At 38.1% G+C, this 24,613-nt stretch overlaps 2 protein-coding genes across 5 annotated transcripts in view; one reads left to right on the top strand and one right to left on the bottom strand.

The window, feature by feature from the left end:
- Window positions 1–93: 93 nt before the first annotated feature.
- On the bottom strand, window positions 94–12,553 carry FGFR1OP2 (FGFR1 oncogene partner 2). The gene is made up of 6 exons (XM_080617784.1): window positions 11,861–12,553; window positions 8,179–8,315; window positions 6,896–7,013; window positions 5,876–6,018; window positions 3,536–3,649; window positions 94–2,761 (listed from the first exon to the last, which is right to left on the bottom strand). The coding sequence occupies exons 1-6, from the start codon at window positions 12,546–12,548 to the stop codon at window positions 2,624–2,626; spliced, it is 1,338 nt and encodes a 445-aa protein (XP_080473910.1). The 5' UTR covers window positions 12,549–12,553; the 3' UTR covers window positions 94–2,623.
- Window positions 12,449–24,613, top strand: part of INTS13 (integrator complex subunit 13) — a 21,852-nt gene continuing 9,687 nt past the window's right edge. Inside the window, exons 1-8 of one of the 4 annotated variants that reach the window (XM_080617713.1) lie at window positions 12,449–12,568; window positions 14,034–14,265; window positions 15,729–15,803; window positions 16,581–16,783; window positions 17,059–17,139; window positions 18,312–18,402; window positions 20,063–20,191; window positions 21,819–21,903. In XM_080617713.1, the coding sequence (XP_080473839.1) occupies window positions 14,041–14,265; window positions 15,729–15,803; window positions 16,581–16,783; window positions 17,059–17,139; window positions 18,312–18,402; window positions 20,063–20,191; window positions 21,819–21,903 (889 nt within the window). In that variant the 5' untranslated portion in view covers window positions 12,449–12,568; window positions 14,034–14,040. Of the gene's footprint in view, window positions 12,569–12,994; window positions 13,386–13,453; window positions 13,551–14,010; window positions 14,266–15,728; window positions 15,804–16,580; window positions 16,784–17,058; window positions 17,140–18,311; window positions 18,403–20,062; window positions 20,192–21,818; window positions 21,904–24,613 lie in introns of those variants that run through there. The other 3 variants (XM_080617712.1, XM_080617711.1, XM_080617710.1) reach the window with 3 other exon arrangements.

Genomic DNA, 24,613 nt, shown 5'->3' with positions numbered 1-24,613 from the left:
AGTCAATGGCAAAAGGATGCATTTTTTTTCTGGCATGTTATGGCCAAGGCTCACTGTGGATTCAGTACCCTGTTTTAAGCATGAAGACATCCATGTTTTCAGTCAACTTTATTCATAAAATAAGTTTACTGTACAGTACACAATTCTAGCAATAAATTCTTTTCAAGCCATCTGCATTACAAAAATAACGGGTATGCAATGAAAAATAGTCACTCCACACACCGTGAAGGTTCTGTAAAATCCTAAAGTGATCAGGTCAGGGGGATGAAAGGGGAGAAGTATCAAATATGAAGACTAGGAGTAGATAAATTAAGTCACATTTGTCTTTACAAAAATAAACACTAATCAAGCATTATTTCATAATAGAGCAACCTTAAGAACTGCCACAGACTAACACTCCCTCTCTGCTATTCACAGTGCTGGAGACTGTTCTTGAAAGGCAAACCAGAATGTCAGCCAGGAAACAGCATTCAGCATTACATGGATCTAAACATCTGAGACCAGTCAATGGCTGAAAAGACACTTATAAAAGGAATCTCTTAATCAAATTAACCTCAAACTTCTTGTAAGTTTGCAACAACAAAATACTCCATTGAAAAAAAGGGTAAGTCACCAGCTTGAAAGCTACAGCAGGAATGCGAAATCTAAATGAGAGCAGCATTGGCAAGGTTTTATAGAAGCTAATAGCAGACAAGGCTGTTCTGTGCTTGAGCTCAAATGCTCCCCAAACAGCTCCCACCAGGTGTTAAGTTTAGAAATGGTTAAAACTTTTTGTTTTCCCATGCACATGAAAGTCCTCACTATATTCTTAAGCCTAGAAAAAAGCTGAGGTGCTCCGGAAAGAGAAATAGCAATTCCTCAACTTATTTAAAAAACGCTCTGAAAATTGGGATAGCATGAATTTATCTGTACTTTCAACTGCATTTCTTCCCATCTGGATTGGTTCATTGAAAACCAGCATTTATTCTTTCTGCCAAACACTCCTTTGCCACCACTTCACTTTTTCCTCTTAAAAGCACTATGGGAAGCAGGGCAGCAACAGAACAAAAATATTAAGTTCCCTATAAATGAGTTTATTGGGCCCTGGAAGTTCACCCTTAGAGCTGGGGTGAGTTTACCTTGAACCGAGGGAAGCTGTACTGAGTCAAAGGGAAGTTACATTTGAAAGTGACACACTTCAAAGTGTTTGGTGCTTAATTCTTTCAGCATTGTTGCAACTGAAAATCAAATCTGATTAATAGTTGATTTCAGAATAGGGGTTCAACTTACTTTGCTGTGTGAGGTACTAAATAGCTAAAATACTCAACTGCAGGTGGCATTTGTAGATCTACAGTTGTCTGTGGTTAAAAGATTTCACTCTGCTGATGTTGAGTATGCTTTCCAAGGAAAGCATACATTAATGTGCTGGATAAAAAGTGATGATATCCATCAAAAGTAGGAGTGTTCTCACTGCCTAGACCAAGAAGGGATAGTCAGACAAGCAAAAGCCAAATATCAATTATTTTGGCATCTCTTTACTACAAGCCTGTATTGCGTAGCACATCCATCAGATCTGCCTACAACATCAGCTGCACTTCGATCGAGAAAAGCTAATTCCTTTTCACTTCTGCAAGTATTGCAGGATTAGAAGTGAGCAGTCTATTTGTCAGTACAGCATAGTGAAACTTTCCCTAGTGCAAACATAACGCATACCTCGAACTTACTTAAAAACCTTCCTGATGACTATTTAGTACTTAAGAATGAAAAATGAAGAGTACTAACTGCAGGCTGCCAACTAATTGCAGAAATGCTGCTGCTGCTCAGATGCTTTCAAATTGCCGTTTCCCAATTTGAGAAGAAATAGATGGAACTACTGTGGCTTCTTGCTTCTAGAGAACTGACCCTGCTTTTCTCTCTTAAAAGTAAAAGCTAAGGAAGAATTATACTGTGCTACCTGTGTTCCAGAAGCCAACAAAGCAGGAGCACCTCTTTTCATGTTTTGAAAATACAATTAAGTAGACATGTTTTAAAGAATCGTGTTCAATTTATACAAAGAAATATTGAACAACAGCAAAACCATGGCTAATCTTTGGACAATCAACCTTATATTTGAACAGGCTAAATCACAGACATCCTTATGTTTTAGGCTGCCTGTGCACCCTTTCCATTAAACAGGTTTGTTGCAAAATGAGAATCTATTAAAAACATACTAAAAGGAAAAAAAACATGATATGGACCATGCGCAAAGCACATTCAGAAGTTATTACTTTTTAGCCAGAGATAAGACTTTAAAGCTTACCTTCATTATATAACAGGCACACCGAAACTCTTTATGAACAAGAATTTAGCTAAATTCTGTGAAATCTTGTCTTTTATCTGTAAAACGATATCATATAAAAAGAATTTCCAATGTGGCAAGTGCATGAATCCATTTCCTATGAAAGATCTATGGCAATTAAGTCTGTCCCTAAGGCTTTTGTAGAATACCAATTGTAATTTATCTTACACAGTATAAAAGCCACTAAACTGGAGTTTAAGATGCATTAGCTTGCTGGTGCCCTATTCAGTAACAAGTGCTTGACAAGTGACCCCTGATACTCAGTTTGTAAAGTGTGCAATTGAAGCTTGTGGGCTTCCACAGTCTTCAGCTTTTCCTCAGGCTCAAATCACTGCTTGTTACTAATCCTGACAGAGATGTGCTCTCTGATGCATCTTCTTTCTTGAGGTTCAGAAATGATTCTCTGGTTATTTGAAGAATTTCTCTCAGGCCTTTGTTTTCCTGCTGTAACCAGAGAAAGAAAAAGGTATTTAATAGAACTCCAGAAAGAAGTCAAGATAACTCCATTAACAACCTCCCCTCTACTCCAAACATATGCAAAAGGATTAAAATACTGATTTGCAGTCAGGTGGCGCTATGTTACTTTTTAAAACTGAGAACTTTAGGTTTCTGACTCTCTTCTCTCTTGAATGGGCATTAAGCATAAAAAAAAAATCCCTCAAAACACAAAGATGGGTAAGAAAAGAGTAACTAAGTTATATTTAAAAGTAACACCTGTTCTTGCCACACACACTGTCCCATAATCAACTGCTTTGCTAGTATTAATCAAAGAGCAAAACTGTGGCTCCTCCAACGCTAAGCAACTGAGAATCCCTCCAAAAGCACAAAATTATAATTATTAAAAAAAAAAATAATAATATTTAAAAGCCAAAGGTGTGGGTATTATTATTTGCACCCTAGTGTCTCATTAGGATGAATCTGTATTATTTCCTAGCTTTTGGTTACACTCCTAGAGACTTCAAAACAAGAGAAAGCTTAAGCCAATATGTAAATTCTTCATCCCCAGACATCAGTGATTGGTATCACTATGCAAGACTTGAGGAGAGGACAGAGGGGAAAATAGCTCTTCCAGTCCTCCAACAAGGAAAGTGCAACAAAATAGCAGTGTGAGTGACTGATACAGTAACTCATATGAGATAGAGTAACTGAACAGAAGTAACTGTGATAATATTTACTGCCTTGCTTTTGGCACCATGGCTGTTTTCATTTTGTACTTACCTCCAGCTGAAGGATTCGTTCCTGCTCTTTACAACCATGCTTCTCATCAATTTCAATGGCTTTCCTCATTACTGCTGCCATTTCTGTAATTTGGTCCACATGTACTTGCAGCTCCTACAACATAAAAAGTAAACAATGACAAGGGGTGTTGGCTGATAAGAAGCTCAACATGATCCAGCAGTGTGTATTTGCAGCCCTGAAAACAACCTTGTGCTGGGCTGCATCAAAAGGAGCGTGACCAGCAGGTCAAGGGAGGTGATTCTACGCCTCTGCTCTGCTCTTATGAGACTCCACCTGGAGTACTGCATTCAGCTCTGGGGTCTCAGACATAAAAAGGACATGGAACTGCTGGGAGCAAATCCAGAGGAAGCCACAAAAATGCTGAAGGGCTGGAGCACCTCTGCTATGAAGACAGGCTGAGAGATTTGGGCTTTTTCAGCCTGGAGAAGAGAAGGCTCAGCGGAGACCTTATATAATGGTCTTCTAGTACCTAAAGGGGGACTACAAGTAATCTGGAGAGTGACTTTTCACAAGTGCATGTAGGGATAGGACAAGGGAGAATGGCTTTAAACTGACAGAGGGGAGATATAGATTAGCCATTAGGGAGTTCTGTGAGGGTGGTGAGACACTGATACAGGCTGCCCCGAGTAGCTGTGGCTGCCCCATCTCTGACAGTGTTCAAGACCAGGTTGAAAAGGGTTTGGAGCAACCTGCTCTAGTGGAAGGTGTCCCTGCCCATGGCAGGGGGGTTGAAACTAGATGGTCTTTAAGGTCGCTTCCAACCCAAAGCATTCTGTGATTCTATAATAGTAGAGTTTGAATAAAGGACAAGTCAAGGAAAAGGCAATGAAAAATAAAAGCTTTTGGAAACACCATTAAAACATTTGTTTTCACTGACCACCTATCATGCCAGCCTATTTGTGTCTAACCTGACCTTTGGACAAAATTCACCACAGCTACAAACTAACATTGGGAAAAGCAGAACAGTAGACTGAAATAAAGAACAGTATAGACTAAAGTTAAATCCCGCCTTTAAATTAATGAATTTGAATGGAGGTCCACACACCTAGCAGATGATCAGCTTGCCTTTAAACTACCAGAAATGATTAAGCTACCATAAAGAACTGCCTCACTTGGAATCATAAACTTGATGTGACCCAAATAGACTTTACTAATCCAAACATCAGCCCTTTCCATCCTTTCTTCTCTGGCACCTCAATTGACAAAGCTGTTGTTCAGCTGTTTAGTTATTAAACACCCACTCAGAGCAGGGGAGTGGAAGGTGGAGGGATGGGGGTAGAACTTGCTGTAAACCTTTATTTTCTTCTCAGTTTCCACTGAAGGTGATCATAGGAGACTTTTTTTTTTTCCCATCAAAAAAACTAAATTTACCTTGAAGCGGTGATCAGTGGTAAAGAATGACTTGTGAGGATGTACTCTTTAGAAGGGCTGGGAAGGAGGTAGTGGGGTTTAGATATACTGACTGCTGTCCTCCCTGCTTCCTACTTTGCCAGCTTACGTGGTCTATCGATCAATATGATTTAGGACCTATTCCGAGGTCACTAGTGTTAGACCAGATGCTAACACAAATGTGTAGGGTTCTACTCTGGAAAGCACACATGCAAAACTTAAATGCTGTAATACCAAAGAATGCAATGGAAGTGGTTCTTTACAAAGATAGCCTCAAACATCTATGAGTACTTTTTGCATTTCTCTCCTTTTTGTTTGCCATATACCTCATTCATAACAGTTTACAAAAATGTTGCTTAACAACACTTTGATCTTCTAGTTTTCAAAAGCCATAAAATGCAGCAACCTTTCACCAGCAACTTTCACTATCCTTTAAGCACCTCAGGCTGCCCTAGATTCTATTCAGCAATCCTGATCAGTACTGAAACAAGAACCAAGGGCTGAAGCAGGAAAGAAGTGTATGTTCAGTTACTCACCATTCAAAAGGGCTTTTAAATATTTCAGGTTTACTAATTATTTGTTGGAGTCACAAGTGTAAGTTAAAGCCAGTCTAAATGTCTGAATTACTAAATTCTGTGGCCTGTGGAAGTATAATAAGGTGGTTGCCTTAAAAACTGAAGCAAAACAAAAGAAAGAATAAAATACTCCTTTTTAAAAGCTTAAATAAATGAGAAGCCAATAAGGTTGACTTGACTGATCAAGTTTCTGATCATGTTTCATGGACTGGATTAGAAAAATTAGGACTTGGTAGTGCAGTGATACAAAACCTGAGACAAAGTAAGCTTTAAACTGATCCACTACAAACTAACTGAAGTATTACCCAAGAAAAACAAAGGGAAAAAAACCCCAACCAAACAATTAAGTTATTACCTTGGAATGTTGCTCTTTTAACTTCATTATTATACTTGGATCATCCTTTTTGCTCGCCATTAGCAACCTAAACATCTGTTCTCTGTACTTGCTCATTATGAGTTCCAGAGCAGACTGGTGTTCTTCAAGAGATGTGCGTAGTTCTACCAAAATAATTTTAATTTCAGTTAGAGCTTAACAGAGAAGCACTAAAACAAATACAAAAGTACATCAGCTTGAGAAGACTGAAATAAGCCCTTAATGAACTGTTCCCTCTCCTTGCACCATAAAATCTGTGTAGGCTCTGCAGATGTCTTCAGTGGTGACTGCCCTGGGAAAATTCTTGCCAGAAACAGAGGTCTTTTGTTAATACAACTTCATATTCAGTCCCTTTAGCTGACATAAGCCATGTTGAATATAGCTGAGCAGCTTTACTCTAGCCAGTATAAGCAACACTGTACAAAAGCTAGAAAGAAGTTTACAGATCTGTTCTAATCTGGTGAATGCTCGTGTTCAAAATATACTAAGTCAAAGGACAAATAAGTCCTGAGATAAGACGAGATTCATACAAATCAAGATAATTGAAAACTTTGCTGAATATAACTGTTAGAATAAGCAAGGTATTCCAGGAGAAATAGTTAATTCCTAGCGTACAGAATTCCAGAAGGAATTATGCTACTGTGCTTACCCTACAACTTCTCCCGACTGTTCCTAAATTAGTTATTTTTAGCAGTGGGAAACACATTTCCAAATAGACACCTATACTGCAGATTTAAGTTCTATTTATCTCCTCACTTGTGCTAACCATTAGATAAGGACTGAAAAAGTAATTTTCCACAACTCTCACTTTTTGTCAATGATAGTTCCAGTGGTTGGACATTAGGACTCTTCATTAGATTGTGTTATAATCAGTTAAACTGACAAATTAAGACTAGAAGAAAAACTTCAACAACAGGTTTTTTTAGAACAGATCAATGGTGAAAGTGTCACTGATTCCAGTGGTGCAGGTTGGAACTTGAAAATGGTAGAGTATCACTTTACCTTTGTTTTCCTGTTGCAGTTCCCTAATCTGTCTGTTTTCTTGTTGAATACCCATCACTAACGTAGACCGAGGACGATGTCTTGCTACTTCATTAAGCTCTTGAATTTCTTCTTGGTACTAGTCATTGGAAAAACAAAACCAAAATAAACTAGCCACAATATACTTGAGAAACCAAAGGCAAGCATTAAACAGCAAATCACAAAGGAGCAGTTCTACTGTCAAAGTCTGTAACCAATAAGATAATGCCTGGTTCTAAATAATGTTAAACAAACAAACAAACAGAAACACTTTTGAAGGTGTTGCTAACATACTGCTCTTTAGAGACACAAAAAAGTACCGCTTTTGTTTCATACAAGTTTCATACCTTAGATGTGTGCAGTGGCATTAGTTAACCTTCAATTAATGCAGGTCAAGTTCACCATCAAGTAATTTAAAACTGATATACATATAGTAAAGAAAAACCATGAGGTATTAACCTCTAGATATTTACTGTGGCTTCCCAATACTTTAAACCACAAGGCTGTACAGGTACAAGTCCTGTGGACCTGAATGAAGGGATCCTGGCTCTCTACAAATGGGTAAGCTTAACATTCTCAGGTTGAAGTCATGAAGCCTCTGCATGACTGGTCTTACACAGCTTAAGCACATACAGGATTTTACTACTTTATAGGCCCATTAATACGTCCTGTGGTCTATTAAAATGACAGGGTGAACTCTCATATGGGAAGTCAGTAGACACCTTTATGTTCTTCCAGAAGTTTTCTAGTGAAAAATCTAACTACCTGCTTTGAACAGCTTAACATCAGAATGGAACTTATCACAAAAAAAAAAAAAAGAAGCCTAAGAAGCTAATTTGAAACAAAAGAAGGCAGTGATAGGTTAAAAATATTCTGAACAGAAGAAAGCATGACTGGGCTTTTGTATGACTACATGTGCATGTTGAAATTAATAAAACAAGTAGTTTCACAGCAGTGCAAAACACAAGCTGCAACACAATGGTTTGTAAGATACCAACCCAATTTCTACCAGTGCTCTTCAAATAAATGCCAGTTTCAACATTTAAGGTAGTTACAGAAAACTTCTTCACATGATCAAACTAAATATATAAACAACCTATTTTTAGATTATAGTCACACCTCTAATGAAAATACCTAGTATGGTATTAAAGGATTAACCAAATAACACACTGGTTTTACACTGTACAGTAGCACACAAAAATGATATTGAATTATGTGTTTCCATGTTGTTCTCTTAATGGGGGAAACAAAGTTGGAAAACAAACCTGTTTCATTGCTTCAACCCGTTTGTTAAGAGCTGTAGTCTGTTCAATCAGAGCTTCTGCTGCATTGTCATGCTCCCTCAGCCGTTCCACCAGTGCTTTCGCATCTGCTAAGGCTTTTTCGATTGTGCAACTCATTTCTAAAGATTAGAAACGTGTTATTTTCACACCACCACCTGTTTGCTACACAAAGAACAGCTATCTATGTGAAATATATATTTCTAGACTAAAGAAGCTGAATAAACCTTTGCCTCAGAAACATCCATTTTGTAGTATTTTTATGAGTAGGAAGAAATTATGCCTCAAGTACACACTAAAGTCCTCCTTTCTTTTTCCTGCTTTTTAATTGCTGTCGAGACCACATATCAGAGCAAGGAAATGAAAGTAAACTTTATGTTTTGAGGAGAGTATTAACAGACCAAATGCCAAAGTAAAACTATTGAACATATGGAAGAGCATATATGCATGTTCTTCTGTAAGCAGCAGAGAAAAAAAAAAATGATTACATAACTATTTAATTTTTCAGTACTACCTATTTTTTTTTAATGTGCCCTCCTACCAGTCAGATATACTTCAAGATATTTGAGAAGTAGAACTCCAGCACAAAAGACAATACTAAAGGTCTACAGTGGACTGGAAGATTTTGATGCATTAAATCAGCAGAGAACGAAGAGCTCAAACTGAGAGAATAGATACTTGGGTACAGATATTGGGTACAGAAAACTAAAGGCTCATGTTTTCTTCATGTCTGTAAAAAGAACACAAACATCATGTTCCACTGCATGGAATAGAATTGTAAAATTTTCAGCAGGATAAAGACAGCAACTCAGCTAAGAAAAAAAACTGACTGCACAGCTAAAATACCAGCCTTCTAATTGCAGTAGCTAGCAGAAATTACCTATAGCTAGAATTGCTAAACTTGCAAAACACTTGTGCATACCAGCATTTCCAAACTACTGGCCTTTACACTGAATTTTGTTGTGCTCACGCTTGATAGACCAAGTTTCAAGACTGAGATTTTCAGTCTAAGTTTTTGTTTTCTTTCAAGAGACCTGGTCCTTTTTCTACTAAAAAGGAAACCTGCTTAAACTTCTTGAACTGTTCTTGAGCAATCAGAAAGCAATGATGGAGGTTTATTAGTTATGGGCCTTACTGATACAAGACTTCAGATTTGTTCCAGGAAACTTCCTAAGGTACTGAAAGAATCAACTAAATCCATTCCTTAGCCAGGCCACTTGGTAAACGAGATTTTTTTAAACATAAAAGGTTAATGAGCCTTTTCTGAGCAATAGGGAAAAAAAATTGTTCCATATTGATTTTCTAACTCTCTCAGGCACCTTTGCAAAACATCTTACCCAAGCATAAGGAAACCCTCCCATTTTCCTCACCAGAACTTTTCCCACTGTCCTGAGTAGGTAGTACAAGTAAGGGTATTTGAAACACCAGAAATTCCACCATTCCCCTCAGAAGATTTACAAACAGTAAGAATAACCAGCCCTCATGCACTAAGGTGGGGGAAAACTGAGCAAGACAGGAGCAGGGTATGGAATGTTCTCTCTGAAGAGCTCTCAGGCACCCAGAATATCCTGCAAGATCTAACCTCTCAACATTTTAACTGGGTAATTTCACTAGCTCTGAGGAGCACATGTAATACAAAAGCATTTACTTCACTTTTCCTGTGAACTAGAGAAGGGTCTTTCAGGGACCCTGCTACCACAGAAAGGTTGAGACTTGTTTGCTGATAAAGGAGCTTCAGAAAGTGAGCTTCCTGTATACACAGAGCACAACGGTTTCAACCTGTGTTTGCTGTGATCCATGTGTTATCAAAAACATTAGTCTTTTGGCAGGTACAAGCTTCCAATTAGACATTCATAATGTTAAATCCTCCTGTTTACAAACTGTAGTTTTCATTTTAATTTCCATATGATGTATGCATGTATTTGAGGTATCAAGTTCTTCAGCAGACTGATGTGTTATTACATTTATTCTATCTGGTTTAGCTATTTTAAATATTATGTGGAAAGGAATCATACTGCATTGTTTTTAAGGATGTGCTTTTCTTGCTCCTCATTTCTCCTTCCAGTTCTGGTCTCAGATTCTCACTGGACTACAAAAAACATCACAGGCAAAAGATGACCTTCCACACTAGCTGGCTAAGCTGTTACAGTAATTGATTTAATCAGATCCATATTTAAGGAGAATTTGAAGAGCAGTCTTTAACTCAATTCATGGGTCATGAATTCTCTAGCTAATATAAAACAAAGCCTCTCAGGCCTCTCCATGAGCTCAGAATCAATCTGGCACTCAGACTACAATGCAGTTAACACCTCTGATAATTTGTATGCATCAACATGAATTTTTAAACACAGAGCACATTCACTGTCCTGTGCACTTTCTCATTTTGACCCAACCCAGCCACATGAGATGAAAAGAAACCCGTCTGTAGCAAAGCCACTGGCATTCTTTTCCACAGCGAGTGAGTTGGGGAAGACGTGTGCCCTGTGTGGAATCCACAGTGATAATCCACTGTAACCATGCAGCAGCTTCAGCAGGCCCACCTCCTGTTTTCAGGCAGGATTTTTACTTCAGAAAGGAGAATCGTTATTTGTATCATAGTAATTCATAGTGGCTCCAAATCTTGACCATTATTCCTGTGGGCAAGAGACTGGCCCTAATTCTTGGAATTCGCTCTAGTTGCTCATCTGGCTGCCTGTGGAAAATAAATCTTTTGTCTTATCCTAAAATAGATCCAAATCTGTGAGTTAACCTGGACATTTGGGGAAAACCACCAATTAATCAAATATAATTTACTTAAATTAATTCTTATTGTATATTATTCTTTTAATGAGCATGAGGACTATAGCTACTAAACTTGGTGGTTCCTGACCTCTACCCTACAAGACATGCCCAGCTGCAAACAGATTTGCTAGTCTGCAATCTTACCAACAGGGTCAACAGGTAGCAAGAGCAACAACTCAAACAGCATAGCAATACTGGTACTGCATATTCATTTCCTGTCACTTCCTGCTATTTCCTAATTGCTTTCATTATCAAATTTGGCTGCCTTTTAAAAAATAAGCAACAAATCAACAGCAAAGAATAAAGATTTTTGCGCTGCTATTGCCTTCCTCTAGTTTTCCATCTCTTTTTTTGTATCCTTACTGAAAACTACCTTTCCCCATAGTTTAGCGCATTGGATCGCCCCTCTCCACGGTGACCAGCTCTGCAGGGCCGAACCTCTCCGCAGTTTCTACTTGTTCCAGGCTGGGTATAGATGCCCAAGAGCACTCTCCTTGACAAAGCCGAGCCCCCAGCGCGGCTCCCCGCAGCGCAAAGCGCTACAGGAGCCTCCCAAAGCACACACAGGCCCGGACTAAAAACGGTGCCGGGCCGGCGCACGGCCGCACGGCCACACGCCAGGCACACCTGCGGGCACCCCGTCGCTCGGCAGCGGAGGCCGCCAAGGCCTCCCACACTAAGGCACAGCAGTCAAGACTGTCGAGGCAGCGGCACGCTACCGCGACACGGCGGACACGGGAAGACTGATAAAGCGTCCCTCGCCTAGCGCCTGTCGTGATATTACAGCCCCCCGTGTACACCCACACCAGCCCACTGAACTCCTAAGTGCCGGGCGACACCCACCATTCCCCTCCCAAGGGCCCCTTCCCCGCTTATCAGCACTCACTCATGGCCGGCGGCTGCGGCAGTGTCCGGCGCCGGGGGTGCAGCCCCGACCGGCGCGGACCGGCCCGGCCCGCCCCGCTGTCCAAATGGCGGCGGGCTGGACTGCTGAGGCGGAGGAGGGGTGGGTGAGGCCGGTGTGAGGTGGGGGGCGGGCTTTCGGCGCCTCGCGAGACTGTCTCCCTTTGGCTCCTCCTTCTCCGCGGCGTGAGGGAAGTGGCGCGCGGCCGGGCGCAGAGGCCGGGGTCGTTATGGGGGGCGAGTGAGCTCGGCCTGCCGCCGCCGCCGAGTCCGGGTGGCTGGCGCCGCCGCGCAGCGCAGCGGGGACGGGGGAAGGAGGGAGGAAGGGGAGAGGCGCTCCCCCCGCCAGCGCTGGGGGAGCCGTGGTGCCAGCGGCGTAAGTGGCCTCGCGGGGGTCCCGCGGCCTCAGGGGTGGGCGGAGCGGGGGGGGCTTCGGCCGCTTCTCCCACCCCCGCGGGCGCCGGTCGCGGAGGCAGGAGCTGGGCCCCGCGCTCGCCGCGGAGCCGGCGGCGGAGGAGAAAGCGGGCAGAGGGGCATGGAGGTCGCCTGGGCGGCGGCGTCCGCGCCCGACCCTGTCTAGGGCGCCCCGCGGGCCTCATCCCTCCTCCTCCTCGGAGCGAGCCCGCGGGCGGGCCCGGGCGCGCCGCGGAGCGGGGCCGGGACTTCTGCATCAGAGGAGGAGCCGGCCCAGGTAAGAAGCGCTTTCCTTCCCTGGCCTCGAGCCTGCGGGCGGGCCGGCACCGACCTCGCCTCCTCGGGACTCCGCCTGCTTTGCCCGGGGAGCTCCCCCTTCCCCCCAGTCTCTCTGCCAGGCTAAACATAGGAGGCAAACTCTTAGGCCAGGACCACTGGGCTTGACTGCGGCCGAACGAGGTGAACTGTGTCCCGGCAGCTGCACTTGTTGCCAAGGGAAATCGTCCCATCATCCCGCCCCCCCCCCCCCGCCCCCAAGGTTCTGAACGCAGTTGACTTGTATAAGTCATAGAATCACAGAATGGTTTGGGTTGGAAAGGACCTTGATCATCTAGTTCCAGCCCCCTTGCCTTGAGCAGGGACATGTCGCTCAAGGCCCTGTCCAGCCTGGCCATGAACACTGCCAGGGTTGGAGCATTTACGGTCTTTGTCAGTTTAATATTTTAGTTTATTAAATGAGCTCATATATCTTTGTCTTGTATATTCTATAATTAATCAGCATTTGTGTGGACAAAATAGATTTTTATATTAGAAATGTTATGGAAGCATCTGGAAGTTGAGTAAATTTGAGGAACGTTTGACCTGAGAATAAGTGGTCTAAATAGCACTAGTCTAAGATTAATTTTCTTATGTAGTTTGGGTCTTCAGGTTATTATGTCCACGCTAACACAAGATCTGATGTTATAGTTGCTTCAAAAGTATTTCAGCGATGCTGTAGGAGAGCAAAACCCAGTCTGTTGTGAAACAGGAAGGTGTACCACACTTCATTGCAGAACTCCCAGGCTTCATAGTTGAAGTGAAACCAGGGTGCTCCTGTGAGTCTTGCTTGATAAGAAGCACATGCATTATAATCTCAGACTTGGTGTACCTGTCAGTGAGAGATAACAGATGCAAATGTTGATTTAAAAACAGAAAGATGTATCTAGCAAAATGAAGGCTGAAAAATCTACTTAGAAGTCTGATGTTTATGCAGCTTCAAAGTTTGTATAGCCTAATTATATCTTTTTTTTTTTCCCTGCTGCTTATTTTAGGAAATAAGCTTTAAATAGGAAGCAGTTTGTGTACTTTTGTCCCCCAAAAGTATCCTTTAATTAGGAAAGTGGGGAGGATAATAGTGTGCATTGGTGTTACCTTTTCAACACTGTACTTTTCTCTGATTTTTTTCCTCCTGAGGTTATAGAAACCTAGTATTCTAAATACGTATGCTAACAAGAGTTCTGAAGGATATGTAAATAGATTCTTAAACTGGGAATTTTGTTGGTTGTATTTTTTTTTTAAAGCTTAGCAGTTTTGTAGGAGCTAATGTATGCAATGCATAATCTAACTACTGCAAGAGGTAACCTTTGAAACTTGCATAGTCTAATATAATTTTTACACTTACTAAGTTGCACAGTATCTTGATGTGATTTTTTTTTTCTTGCTTTTTACAATTTTGTTCAGATTTTTATATCTGCTTCTTTTAGGAAGAAAATGAAAATCTTTTCTGAGTCTCATAAAACTGTTTTCGTTGTGGATCACTGCCCGTATATGGCAGAGTCCTGCAGGCAACATGTGGAATTCGATATGTTAGTAAAGAATCGGACCCAAGGAATTATACCTATAGCACCCATATCAAAATCACTATGGACCTGTTCAGTGGAATCATCCATGGAGTACTGTAGAATAATGTATGATATTTTCCCCTTCAAGAAACTGGTGAGTTCTAGCCCCACTGCAAATGATAATTTATAGCATAAGGGGTATTTTCTCATTTTATTGTAGTGTTTTAGTATTGTTAGCTGGTGGTTAGATGAAAGATCAAATATAATTTATTATATAAAAATTTATTTCTGCTGTTGATACACTTCATAGCTATTTAAATGGGTTTGAGTAGTATATGAATCCCAGTACATGTTTATTTTTGGATCCTTTCGTTGTCTTAATGTCACTTTGTAACTCGGAGCAAAACATGGAGAGGTGCTTTAAGGTAACTTGCAGATATTATTGTGTTCTCCAGAGCTATAAGTTTACGAAAGCTTGAGTGAGGTATTGTTTCAAATTGAATTTAGTTTCTAAACATGCTTGGTAGCAATGCATAAGGTTTTTGGTCTCAACTTTGAAGTAATTCTGGGCTTTAGGGAGGGGTAGGGTTGCCTTTCAGTTACCAGTTTTGAAAAAAGTGGGAGAGCTTCCTAGCACACAGCTCCTTGTTTAGAAAAATAAATCCCTGTTGGGTTCTGTAACACTGTATCATAAGTTAAGGTACTGATCCTTGTTTTTTAGATCTTTTCTTGCTGAGTAAACCATTGTGCCATGTCCTAATGGTTAGTTACCCTTAAAAAAAAAAAAAAAAAAAAAAAAAAAGGAAAGGAAACCATCCTTGTGACAGTGATATTGGCACACAATGGGCATGGTGGAATGCTGGCTATGTCAGGGAGCAGCTGAGCCAGGGGCTGGGCACTAACAAATACATACAGTAGTTCAGTGGTTTGATGCATGTCATCCGCAGTGCCTTGATGGATTACATGTCCTGGTTCTCAAGACAATGGATGTTGAATTTAAACTCTGGAGCATTTAATATACAGTCAAGTCCCATCGTGGGATTATATCAAGTGTATGCTTAATGGATTTGAATCAGTTGGCTGAACTGAAGCTTCTGTGGCATGAGAAACTGAAGTTGAGGTGGCAGGTGTATTTCCTCTTGACTTTTTTGTCATCATTAGAACTTATGTTGCTATGTGATATTTAGTAAATTTTGCTAGGTATTTACCCCTGTGATCCTACTGTGACAGTCTTTGGAGAATGATTTGCGATACTGCAGTATAAGTATTTATTTTCTAGCTATTCTACTGAAAATATTGCCTATTTATTAAAATTCTTCATAATATCCTGTAATGCTAATTTGGTCTAGATACTGATTTAGTAGCTTAAAAATATAAACAGTAAGAAGTTGTTAATTGTAATGTTACTAAAGGGTAACTGAATGTAGTAGGAGTGGATGCTTTTTGTGTTTTTGTTGTCTTATTTTTAGTTTGCCTGGTCATTGCACATATCTCCAGAATATCAGAAGAATGAGGGTGTAGTTCATATTTGTTTGGATTTGGGGAAGTAGCCATAATGGCTGTTGTCTGTATGATTTGATATAGTAAGATCTTACATAGCTTTTTTGATCATTTTAGGTGAATTTCATTGTGAGTGATTCTGGGGCTCATGTCTTGAATTCTTGGACTCAAGAAGATCAGAACTTGCAGGAGGTATGCTTTGTAACTGTCCTTTTGGGTTTTAAGTCTAGATTAATTGTGGAATAAATAGCAGCTTCTGACTATGTTCAGTATGAAATAACTTTGATTAATTAAAACAGTGAACCTGGTCTGAAATTGTGTAATAGAATTTTAAGTAGCCACCTGTGAGGCTGGACTATTCTATAGGCAGCTTTACATAAGTTAAAAAGAATCCAGTAGCTTTGAGTATAGAGTTATATATTAAATGTCATGAGGAAATTACCTGTGTATTCCTTTTGTAATTTGATGATACTTCTAGAATTTTAAATTTGTTTTTTTTTCTTTACCTTTGCACCATAGGCAAATAAACTAAAAAAAGTGAATATTCTCTTTGCTCTCATTTTGTTTAATACTGAATGGGCTCATCCTCTGAAAAATTCACTTTTACTTTGGGGAGGAACTGAATTTCCAGAATCTCAGAGAATAAAAGCAGATGGCAATTGGTAATATTAGAATTGATTTCAGGTATTGAATATAACTTGTTATTATAGCCAGCTATTTTTCAGTAATACGTGATAATATTCTGAGGCTTTTTAACACTTAATAAATTAATTGTAAAGGATAATTTAGGGCCAAATGTTTTCTATAAGGTTGGCAGCATTTAATGGTCTTTAATAGCTCTGTCTGGTTTTCTCTCAATATTAATTTTCATGTAAAATCAGTTATAATGATGACTTTTTCTCTTAGCTGATCACTTTGACAAAGGGCTGGAAAGTAATTTTCAATAACAATTTTTTTCTTTTTAATTAGTTGATGGCAGCATTAGCTGCTGTTGGGCCACCTAATCCTCGGGCAGATCCAGAGTGCTGCAGCATACTTCACGGTCTGGTTGCAGCAGTTGAAGCACTCTGCAAGATAACAGAATACCAGCATGAGGCTCGAACCATGCTCATGGAAAATGCAGAACGTGTGGGAAACAGAGGAAGAATAATCTGTATTACTAATGCAAAAAGGTATGTATGATCATGTGCTTCTACCATTTGCAGAGAAGTTCTTTCATAAATTTTTAGAAGCCTTTTGTGGATTGTCATGAATTCATGCTCTACAAAGCTAGCTTTTTTGTGGTCTTTGTTAGATTCTTTCTTGCCTCATTAAACATTTCCTCTAGGGTGATCTGTAACAAATGAAAGATTTCCCACTTGAAATAGGAGGGCATTTAGTGGCGTGTTGCTTTGAATGGGAGGATTGGTTATCCTGCGTTAAAAATAAATATAAAATGTCTTTCTAGTGACAGTCATGTTCGGATGCTTGAGGACTGTGTTCAGGAAACCATTCATGAGCATAACAAGCTTGCAGCTAATTCAGATCAGTGAGTATACAGTTTACAAATGCAGCTTATCATATTCTGTGTGTGCCTGTTATCCTCCTCTGTGAAATATGGATGTATCTGTTACTCAAAATTTATTCTAATGAACTGTTCGAATGAATACCTCTGTGAAATAGAATTTGCTAAATCATGGTATTGTTGACTTACAGCTGGAGTGTAATCATTAGCTTTTCAGTATCATTATTTATCCCCCCAGGGACAGTACACTATTTTAGGTTGTTACATTCTACATCTTGCTCCAAAATGAAACGCGTAACTGTTTTTATATATTGTATATTTGTAATCAGTAGTGTGTCTGATGCATGTTTTCTTGTCAGCACTGCATTAGTTTTACATTCATCTTCAGCTGAAATAGTTAACTTCTTTGAAATTAGCTTGTAATTTCTAAATTGTTGTGTTACCTGACACTTGCCTTGAGATAAAGAAATCTCTTGAAATACAGGTTGTGTCTCCAGTGAGAAGTCATTTTTCCACCATATGTTTTGTCTAATTAAAGGGTAAACTGTTTTGCTCACGAACTGTGTATTGCCTTGTAAAGTGTATAATAGGTTGAGACCTTATTCTTGATTGCTCTTTAGGCACTTAAATAGCAGGAGGACGAGTCTCCTATATTTACTTGCTACAGTTGCAGTTTCAGCATGTATGAAGGATACTGCCCCAGAGAATCAGATTCCAAGTCCACTGTAAAGACAGAAAAGTGATCTCATTCCTATGGGTAGAGATGTGGAACAATGTTTTGATCTCTCCAAATCTGGGGAATTGTTTTCATGTTCACTGGAATCCCCTTATTAATACCTGTGCATGAACTTGGAGACACAAATCCGCTGTAGTTTCAATTTTCAGCTGAATGCAGCCAAACAGGTTACACCAGTTAAGAATCTATTCCACTGATATGTCCCAAAAGAAACACAGTGCCATAGCATCTGAAGAGCTAGAAATGTTATACATTTTTTTTTATTCTGGTAAAATTATTTTAAAGTATGTGCTTTTGCAAATCATTAGTGTTAACCTAGTTTCTACAGAATGCTTTCAGAAACAGTATGATACATCTGTATGATTCTGTGTTTCTGAAATCAGATAAATCTTGGAAGAATTGATTTTCTAGGAGATAGCCTACAGTGTGGCAGACTAAATAGAATGTCTTTATTTCCAAGTCTAATGCAGATTCAGAAGTGTGAATTGGTCTTAATTCACACATACCCAGTTGGTGAAGACAGCCTTGTTTCAGATCGTCCTAAAAAAGAGGTAAGGAGTTTAAAATGAGGAAATTTATCCAAGGATTAGAAATCATGTCAGACTTGAAGTAGACAGTGCATGTTCAGTATTCAGCAATAACATTTTGTACTGTGGTCTCTGGTAAGGTGTAGGAAAAAGTACAGGTGATAAGTCTCAAAAAAGATGACAGCATGCATATTGTCATCTCATGTACATGCTTTTTCTTGGTTTGTAGTCTTGGTGCATATGATACCCCTTTTTTTAATTTCATTACTTTTTTGCATTAATCATTCATGATTCAATTTTGGTTTTGTGAGTTAAGCCTCTTAATGCTACAGAATTATAGTCTTGGGGTTTGGTTTTTTTGAGAATGAAACGCACATTTAGAAACCCAGTGGGAAACTATCAACTACTTGTTGTGTTGAATAGGTTAGTTGAGTAACTTTCCTGCTATTCAAGCATAAACTGCTAGCTAGCGCAAGCCCTGTTTTACCAAATCTGTCAGTGAATGATGCAGATACTGTTCAGCACTGCGTTGTTCCGTGTTATCAAGACTAACACATTAAGTGTTTTTAGCCTTTTGGTTGAATGGTTTTCTCATGAAACCAAAATTAGCTTTTTAGTATAAATTCTGTTGTTCCAGTGTTAGCAAACAGAATGCCCTTTGAATGAAAAACGTTGGAAAGCATATCTGATTCCAAGTGAAAGGGCAACATTGTAGGAATGTAGAATATGCTTGAAGTTCATCAAATACTTGCATGACCCTACAGGTACTTTTAAAGATTATTTTGTGAAAACATGAAAGGGTACATGTAAGAACTCATTCTGTATATTAACATCTCAGTTGTTCAGTAACAAAAGCATGTGTATATAATCTGTGGACTTGTATGCTTAGTGGTGGTTTGAAACCAAGTACTTCCAAAATATTTTGTAATATATTCTGCTCTTCATCAGTCTCCTTTGCTGAGTATTTTAACATGCTGCTTGTAAGAAAGAGAAGCCTTACGCTTAACATGAAAGGCATCTAGTCCTGTGTATTATTTGTAATTGCTACCTTCCTGAAATTCTTTTCTAAAAAACTCTTTAGTTGTGCTAAAAAAAAAAAACAACCCTGCATAATAAGAAGAGAATAAATGGACTACTACTTTCCTATGTAAGACAGTCATCTTTATCACTGTGTTGGTTTGTCCTTATTGGTTAGGGAAAAATCAAACGTATCTTATGACTCGCATTTTTTTCCCTTGTGTGTGTGTGTATATATATATATGATGCAGTTATAGGTAGGCATATAAAAATCAGTTTGTTCCTGTTACTCAGCAGGTAAAAGAGCAGGAAAACTAGGCCCAGAGGTGCTGTTAAAGAGGATTTCTTCCCCATGTTGTGAGGCTGATTCTTCCTATTAACAATTAACAAAGCAGGGTTTTAGCACACTTCTAATTTTATTTTTTTTTTCTGACAGTCGGTAGCAACTGGAACAATTGACACAACCAGCAAAATTCTGAATGAGAATTAATTTTTGCTTCTTCCTTCTTAGTTTCCCATGGAGTGGGGTTTTTTTGAGTAGTGATTTTTGCCCTTAGTCAAATTTAGCAGTATAAATGATGCTTATTTTAGAGTTTTAAATGAATGATACTGTTATGTGGTAATAGAGCTTAATTCCTTAATAGTATCTACTCTCTATTTATTATAGCTTTCACCTGTTTTAACCAGTGAAGTGCACAGTGTCCGTGCTGGTCGTCATCTAGCTACAAAACTGAATGTTTTAGTACAACAGCACTTTGATTTGGCTTCAACCACAATAACTAACATTCCCATGAAGGTAACACTGTGTCTATAGCTTTGTGTTAACTGGCTACATCACTTCTAAATTTGTTTGAAAACTCTTAATGTTTATTTTAATTGAATTTTTACATTGTTTTTTCTCTCCATATCATATTTCCTGTTTTTTTGTTTTGTTTTTTTGGTTTTTTTTTTATTAGCCCACATTCAATGTCTGTGACCAGGTTAGTAAAAATAAAGAGGAAAAAAAATTAAAGAAGGATCACAGAACAATATGTTGTATTGCCGAATCTCAATTTTTGATGTAGCAATACAAGTGTTATTTCAGTTCTGCTTGTATTACTTTATACAAATACAATCTTATTTACCTCAGATTGCTTTGTCTGTGATTCTTTTGTCTTCTTCTAGTTGTGGTTAGATATTCTTGACCCTTGTGCATTATAGTGGCATAGTGAGTCTTTTTCCTCTGTTTCATTATCACGCCCACCCAACATAAAGGTGTTTGTAACTAATAGCTGACTTTTGACTAAAGGTTTTCCAGTAGGTTTTCCAGCTTGAAGATCCATAAACCAGAAACAGGGCATAGCGGATACATCTAGTTAAGAAAGAAATCAAACATCTTCTGTTCAGAGTTGCTTATGTCCCTATTTTTAAATTTTTTAACACTACTGGGAGGGAAATCACTGCAACTAAGAGTTTCAACTATTTTTAAGTTTATAGTAATTTTCTGATTGGGCAGCAAGGGACAACTGAAACAGAAGTGTGCGTATTCAGACAAAAAGAGCAGGAGTGATCAACTTTCCTGATCTAAAAAATTCTTCAAGTTCAAATACTATCAATCATTTGAAAACTAGAAATACTGTGTGCATTTTATGCGTTAAAACATTAAATTAAAAAAATATTTTCACAGCTTTTAATGAAATTTTGACATGGGTAATGGCATAAATGTGACTTAAGTTTGCAAATACCTTGTCTGTAACTTTCTGACCTGTGTGCTACTGCCTCTCCCTTCTGCCTTTGTCCTTATAGTAATAGACTATGTTGGGTTCTTTGTGATTTTTCCTTTATTTATTTATTTAACTTGGCATAAATTACCGAAGCTACTGTTCTGTTTTTGCTAGTCCTCTGCAGCTGTTTAAAGATGCAGTGTCCTCTTTACAAACATCTGTTTTTCAGCTGCAGTTATACTTGTAGATACCTGAAGTGCAAGGAAATGGTAGTTGGAAGTATGTTTTTTGGTTTGGATTCTTGATTTTTAGGTATGAAAACTAAGTGCCAATCTATTCTGCAGTGACCATTTTGGCTGCTCAGAAAGTTGTAACTGCTGGTGGTATTCAATATGTTGTAGGCTTCCTTCACTGATTTCAACAAAAGTAGTTAGGCCTGTTTTTACCTATATTTTACGCTATGAACCTTGTCAAGGCATTTCTATAAAGAGGAAACCAGGGTTTCAAAAAGGAAAAAAGAGGAAATGCAGATGGCTGCATCTTTAAACAGGTCAGAGAGCAGACAGTTTCCTCAACATTGCAATCCTGTTGTTGTCTGAGGCACTTTGGAGGCTTTTTGTTTTCTTCTGGAGTGAAAGGTAAATGTAGAATCATTCATTTATGAAAACAGAGACCTATAGCTAAAATAGTTATATTCTTTCTACCTTTCTTTTTTTAAAGGAAGAACAACATGCTAACACATCAGCCAACTATGATGTGGAGCTTCTTCATCACAAAGAAGCACATGTTGACTTTTTAAAGAGTGGTAGGTATAAATAGTCTTCTAAAAGTGGCTTTTGATCAGCCTGTTTTCATAAAGAAAGATTGTGAGCTTCAAATTGATGTAAATTCTAGGCAGGATTAGCATATTTTCAGTTATTCCTTACAACCCAAGAACTTAATTTGTAAGGCTGTCATTGGAGTTTTACTCATTACTCACTTTAATATAGTAATAAATCTATACTAATGAAAAAAAATGGTCAAATTCATCAGACAAGTTTTCACATACATTCAGCTTATACGTGTGAAGGGCATGTCAACTTTTTGAGGTATAAAAGGGTGAGAGACCGGATGTGCTGTGATTTAGCAAAACGAAGTACTTATGGGTATTTGTGGAAAATTACTCCTAGCACAATTAAATTTTTAATCTGTCAGGTAATAATAGTTGCCATCACTTACATCTCATAGGCCTGTTTATGACAGTAATTGCTTTGGGAAAGATAACTGTGATTTGGCTTTTGAGCTTTCTTATTGTATTTGAAATATCTATTATAGTTTCTGTAAATCTAGAATTATTATCTAGTATTTCTCTGAAGTGAATTTTTAATAACTCATTTGAGGTTAGAAAAACACAGCAGTAAGCGTTATGCACAACTATTTTGTTACAAAACAGTGCTTGATGTAAAATTTTGTTAATAAACCAGGCTAAAAATTCTATATTAGTAGAATTAAAAGTGAAGTGGTGGTGAAAAAACCTTCAGCCTGTGCCATTGTGTTATGGAATACTTTGTATTATAGTCAAATAGTCAAAGGCTGTAAATACAGCCTTTTCAGTGCTGAAGTCTCATTTGAAGCTTTTAAAGGCTTGTATGTACTCTGTTTTAACTTAGTGCAATGATTGTAACTTCTGTTGTATGATTCAGTGCCATTAAAAGCTCAGTCTGGTTTACTATGCAGGTAGAATACATGTAGGCTGTAGATAGTTGTTTCATTATCCGAAACTACTTTATGTAGTTTTAAAGCATATTAGAAAGTTGATCATGGTTTAATTTCTAAGAAGAGAAGAATTTAACGAATGAATTGTATCAGTTATTTAACTAAGAGTGGATGTTTATTTTCTGAAGTTTGAAATTCTATGTTCCGTAAGTAGCCATTTTAGGAAGTTTGTGCTTTGTTTTCTCTTAAGGGGATTACCATTACTTTGAGGAAAAGGATGTAACTCACTATCATCACAAGTATGGTGCACCGTATTTTAGTGGAGTGTATGATTAAGGGTTGAGGGGGAAAAAATAGGATGCTACAGTAATGAATCAGACTCACCGGAACTTGTGTTACCATGTTGAAAGCATAATGTTTATTGTAAGGGCTCAGAAATAGTTTTGTAATACCTATTTGTTTAAAGAATCAGTTTGCTAGTAAAAGCCAAAACCAAATTCTGACAGCAGTTCCTCCTCATTTTTTTTCTGCTCATAGATTCTGTAAATTTGGGCTTATTTTAATTTGTTTTTAAATAAATCTTTCAGCTGTAATAGCTCTGGTGCAAGAAAAATTAAGAATTCATTTACATTGATCTTATTTCTGTGAAATGTTGCTAGAGGATTTTTAGATTAAATAAGTTTGTCCTTTAGATAGCGAGAGGTTGTCTAAAATGATTCAGTTATTTTAATGTAACTGGAAAAAAAAAATCAACTTTTGCAAGTTACCTGCATGATTAATAATCAAGTAAGACAGATATTTTGTGATTAAATGTCTTTATGAAATGAAAGAATACTTCTTACATGGAAGATTAGACTAAACTATAGCAAATAACATGTAATATTGCATGTCGATGTGTGTCTCATTCTCCCAATTTTGGTTTTGAGCCTATTAAGTGACTTTGCTACAGTAATCATGAGATTTCGTGCAAAACTCAATTCTTTCCTGGGAAATTGTGTGTCAAAGATCATGAAGAACTCACTAATAGAAATGTAGTTTAATGTATTAAGGAGTATTGATGTCTGATTTAAGGCCTTCGTGTGATTTTTGCCAGACCACACCATCAATGAGACATTGTATGAAAGTATTTTAATGATAAAACATCTGTTGCCAGTAGAGCATGTTGAGAGATGTTCAGATTGAATCTGACATAGCAAAGATACTGAACGATGAAACTAAATACTTCTTCCCCCCAAAAGCCCATCTTCTCAAATGTGCCTTTAGATCAGTTTCAGTTTTGACCTGGGGATATAATTTGTAATAAAGAAATTATAGGCTCTAACATTTGTTAAAGGTTCTGATTTCTGTGTGGAAAAATAAAGAAGATACTGTCTTAAAGTCCTAGGCATTTCAGAAGAAAAAACCTGTTACAGATAAAACATATCTATAATTTTCTGAATGCTGAATCAAACCTGTGGAACACGCTCTGGAGCTTCAGTATTTTATTTGCTGAGTTGGTTTTTAAAATATGTGCAATGGCTGCTGATTTTTTAACTGCCACTGCAAATAATTTTTTTGCTTAAGTTGGGTATCTGACTTGAAAATTAGATTACATTTTATATATGCTTAATATATATATAATATATATAATAATATATAAATAATATATAATATAATAATTATATATAATATATAATATATAATAATATATAATAATATATAATATAATAATAGTATATATAATATATAATATATATGCTTTATATATGCTTATGTTTTATTTGTACCATAAAGTTTAGAGTTTTTTATTGTAATATAAAAAATATGGTTGATCACACACT

The sequence above is a fragment of the Psittacula echo genome (genome assembly GCF_963264785.1).
Source record: "Psittacula echo genome assembly, chromosome: 1".
Classification (NCBI taxonomy): domain Eukaryota; kingdom Metazoa; phylum Chordata; class Aves; order Psittaciformes; family Psittacidae; genus Psittacula; species Psittacula echo.
The sequence above is the reverse complement of the archived record's forward strand: the minus strand, read 5'-3'. Positions and strand labels throughout refer to the sequence as shown.

Bases quoted from the DNA above. Each gene is read 5' to 3' on its own strand.
- FGFR1OP2 (XM_080617784.1), bottom strand. From the start codon at position 12,548: ATGCAGAAGTCCCGGCCCCGCTCCGCGGCGCGCCCGGGCCCGCCCGCG. The intron at 8,316-11,860 runs GTGAGTGCTGAT...TCTAATCTTTAG, and splicing joins GCCGCAGCCGCCGGCCATGA to AAATGAGTTGCACAATCGAA. The intron at 6,019-6,895 runs GTAAAGTGATAC...TTATTTTGGTAG, and splicing joins ACTGCAACAGGAAAACAAAG to AACTACGCACATCTCTTGAA.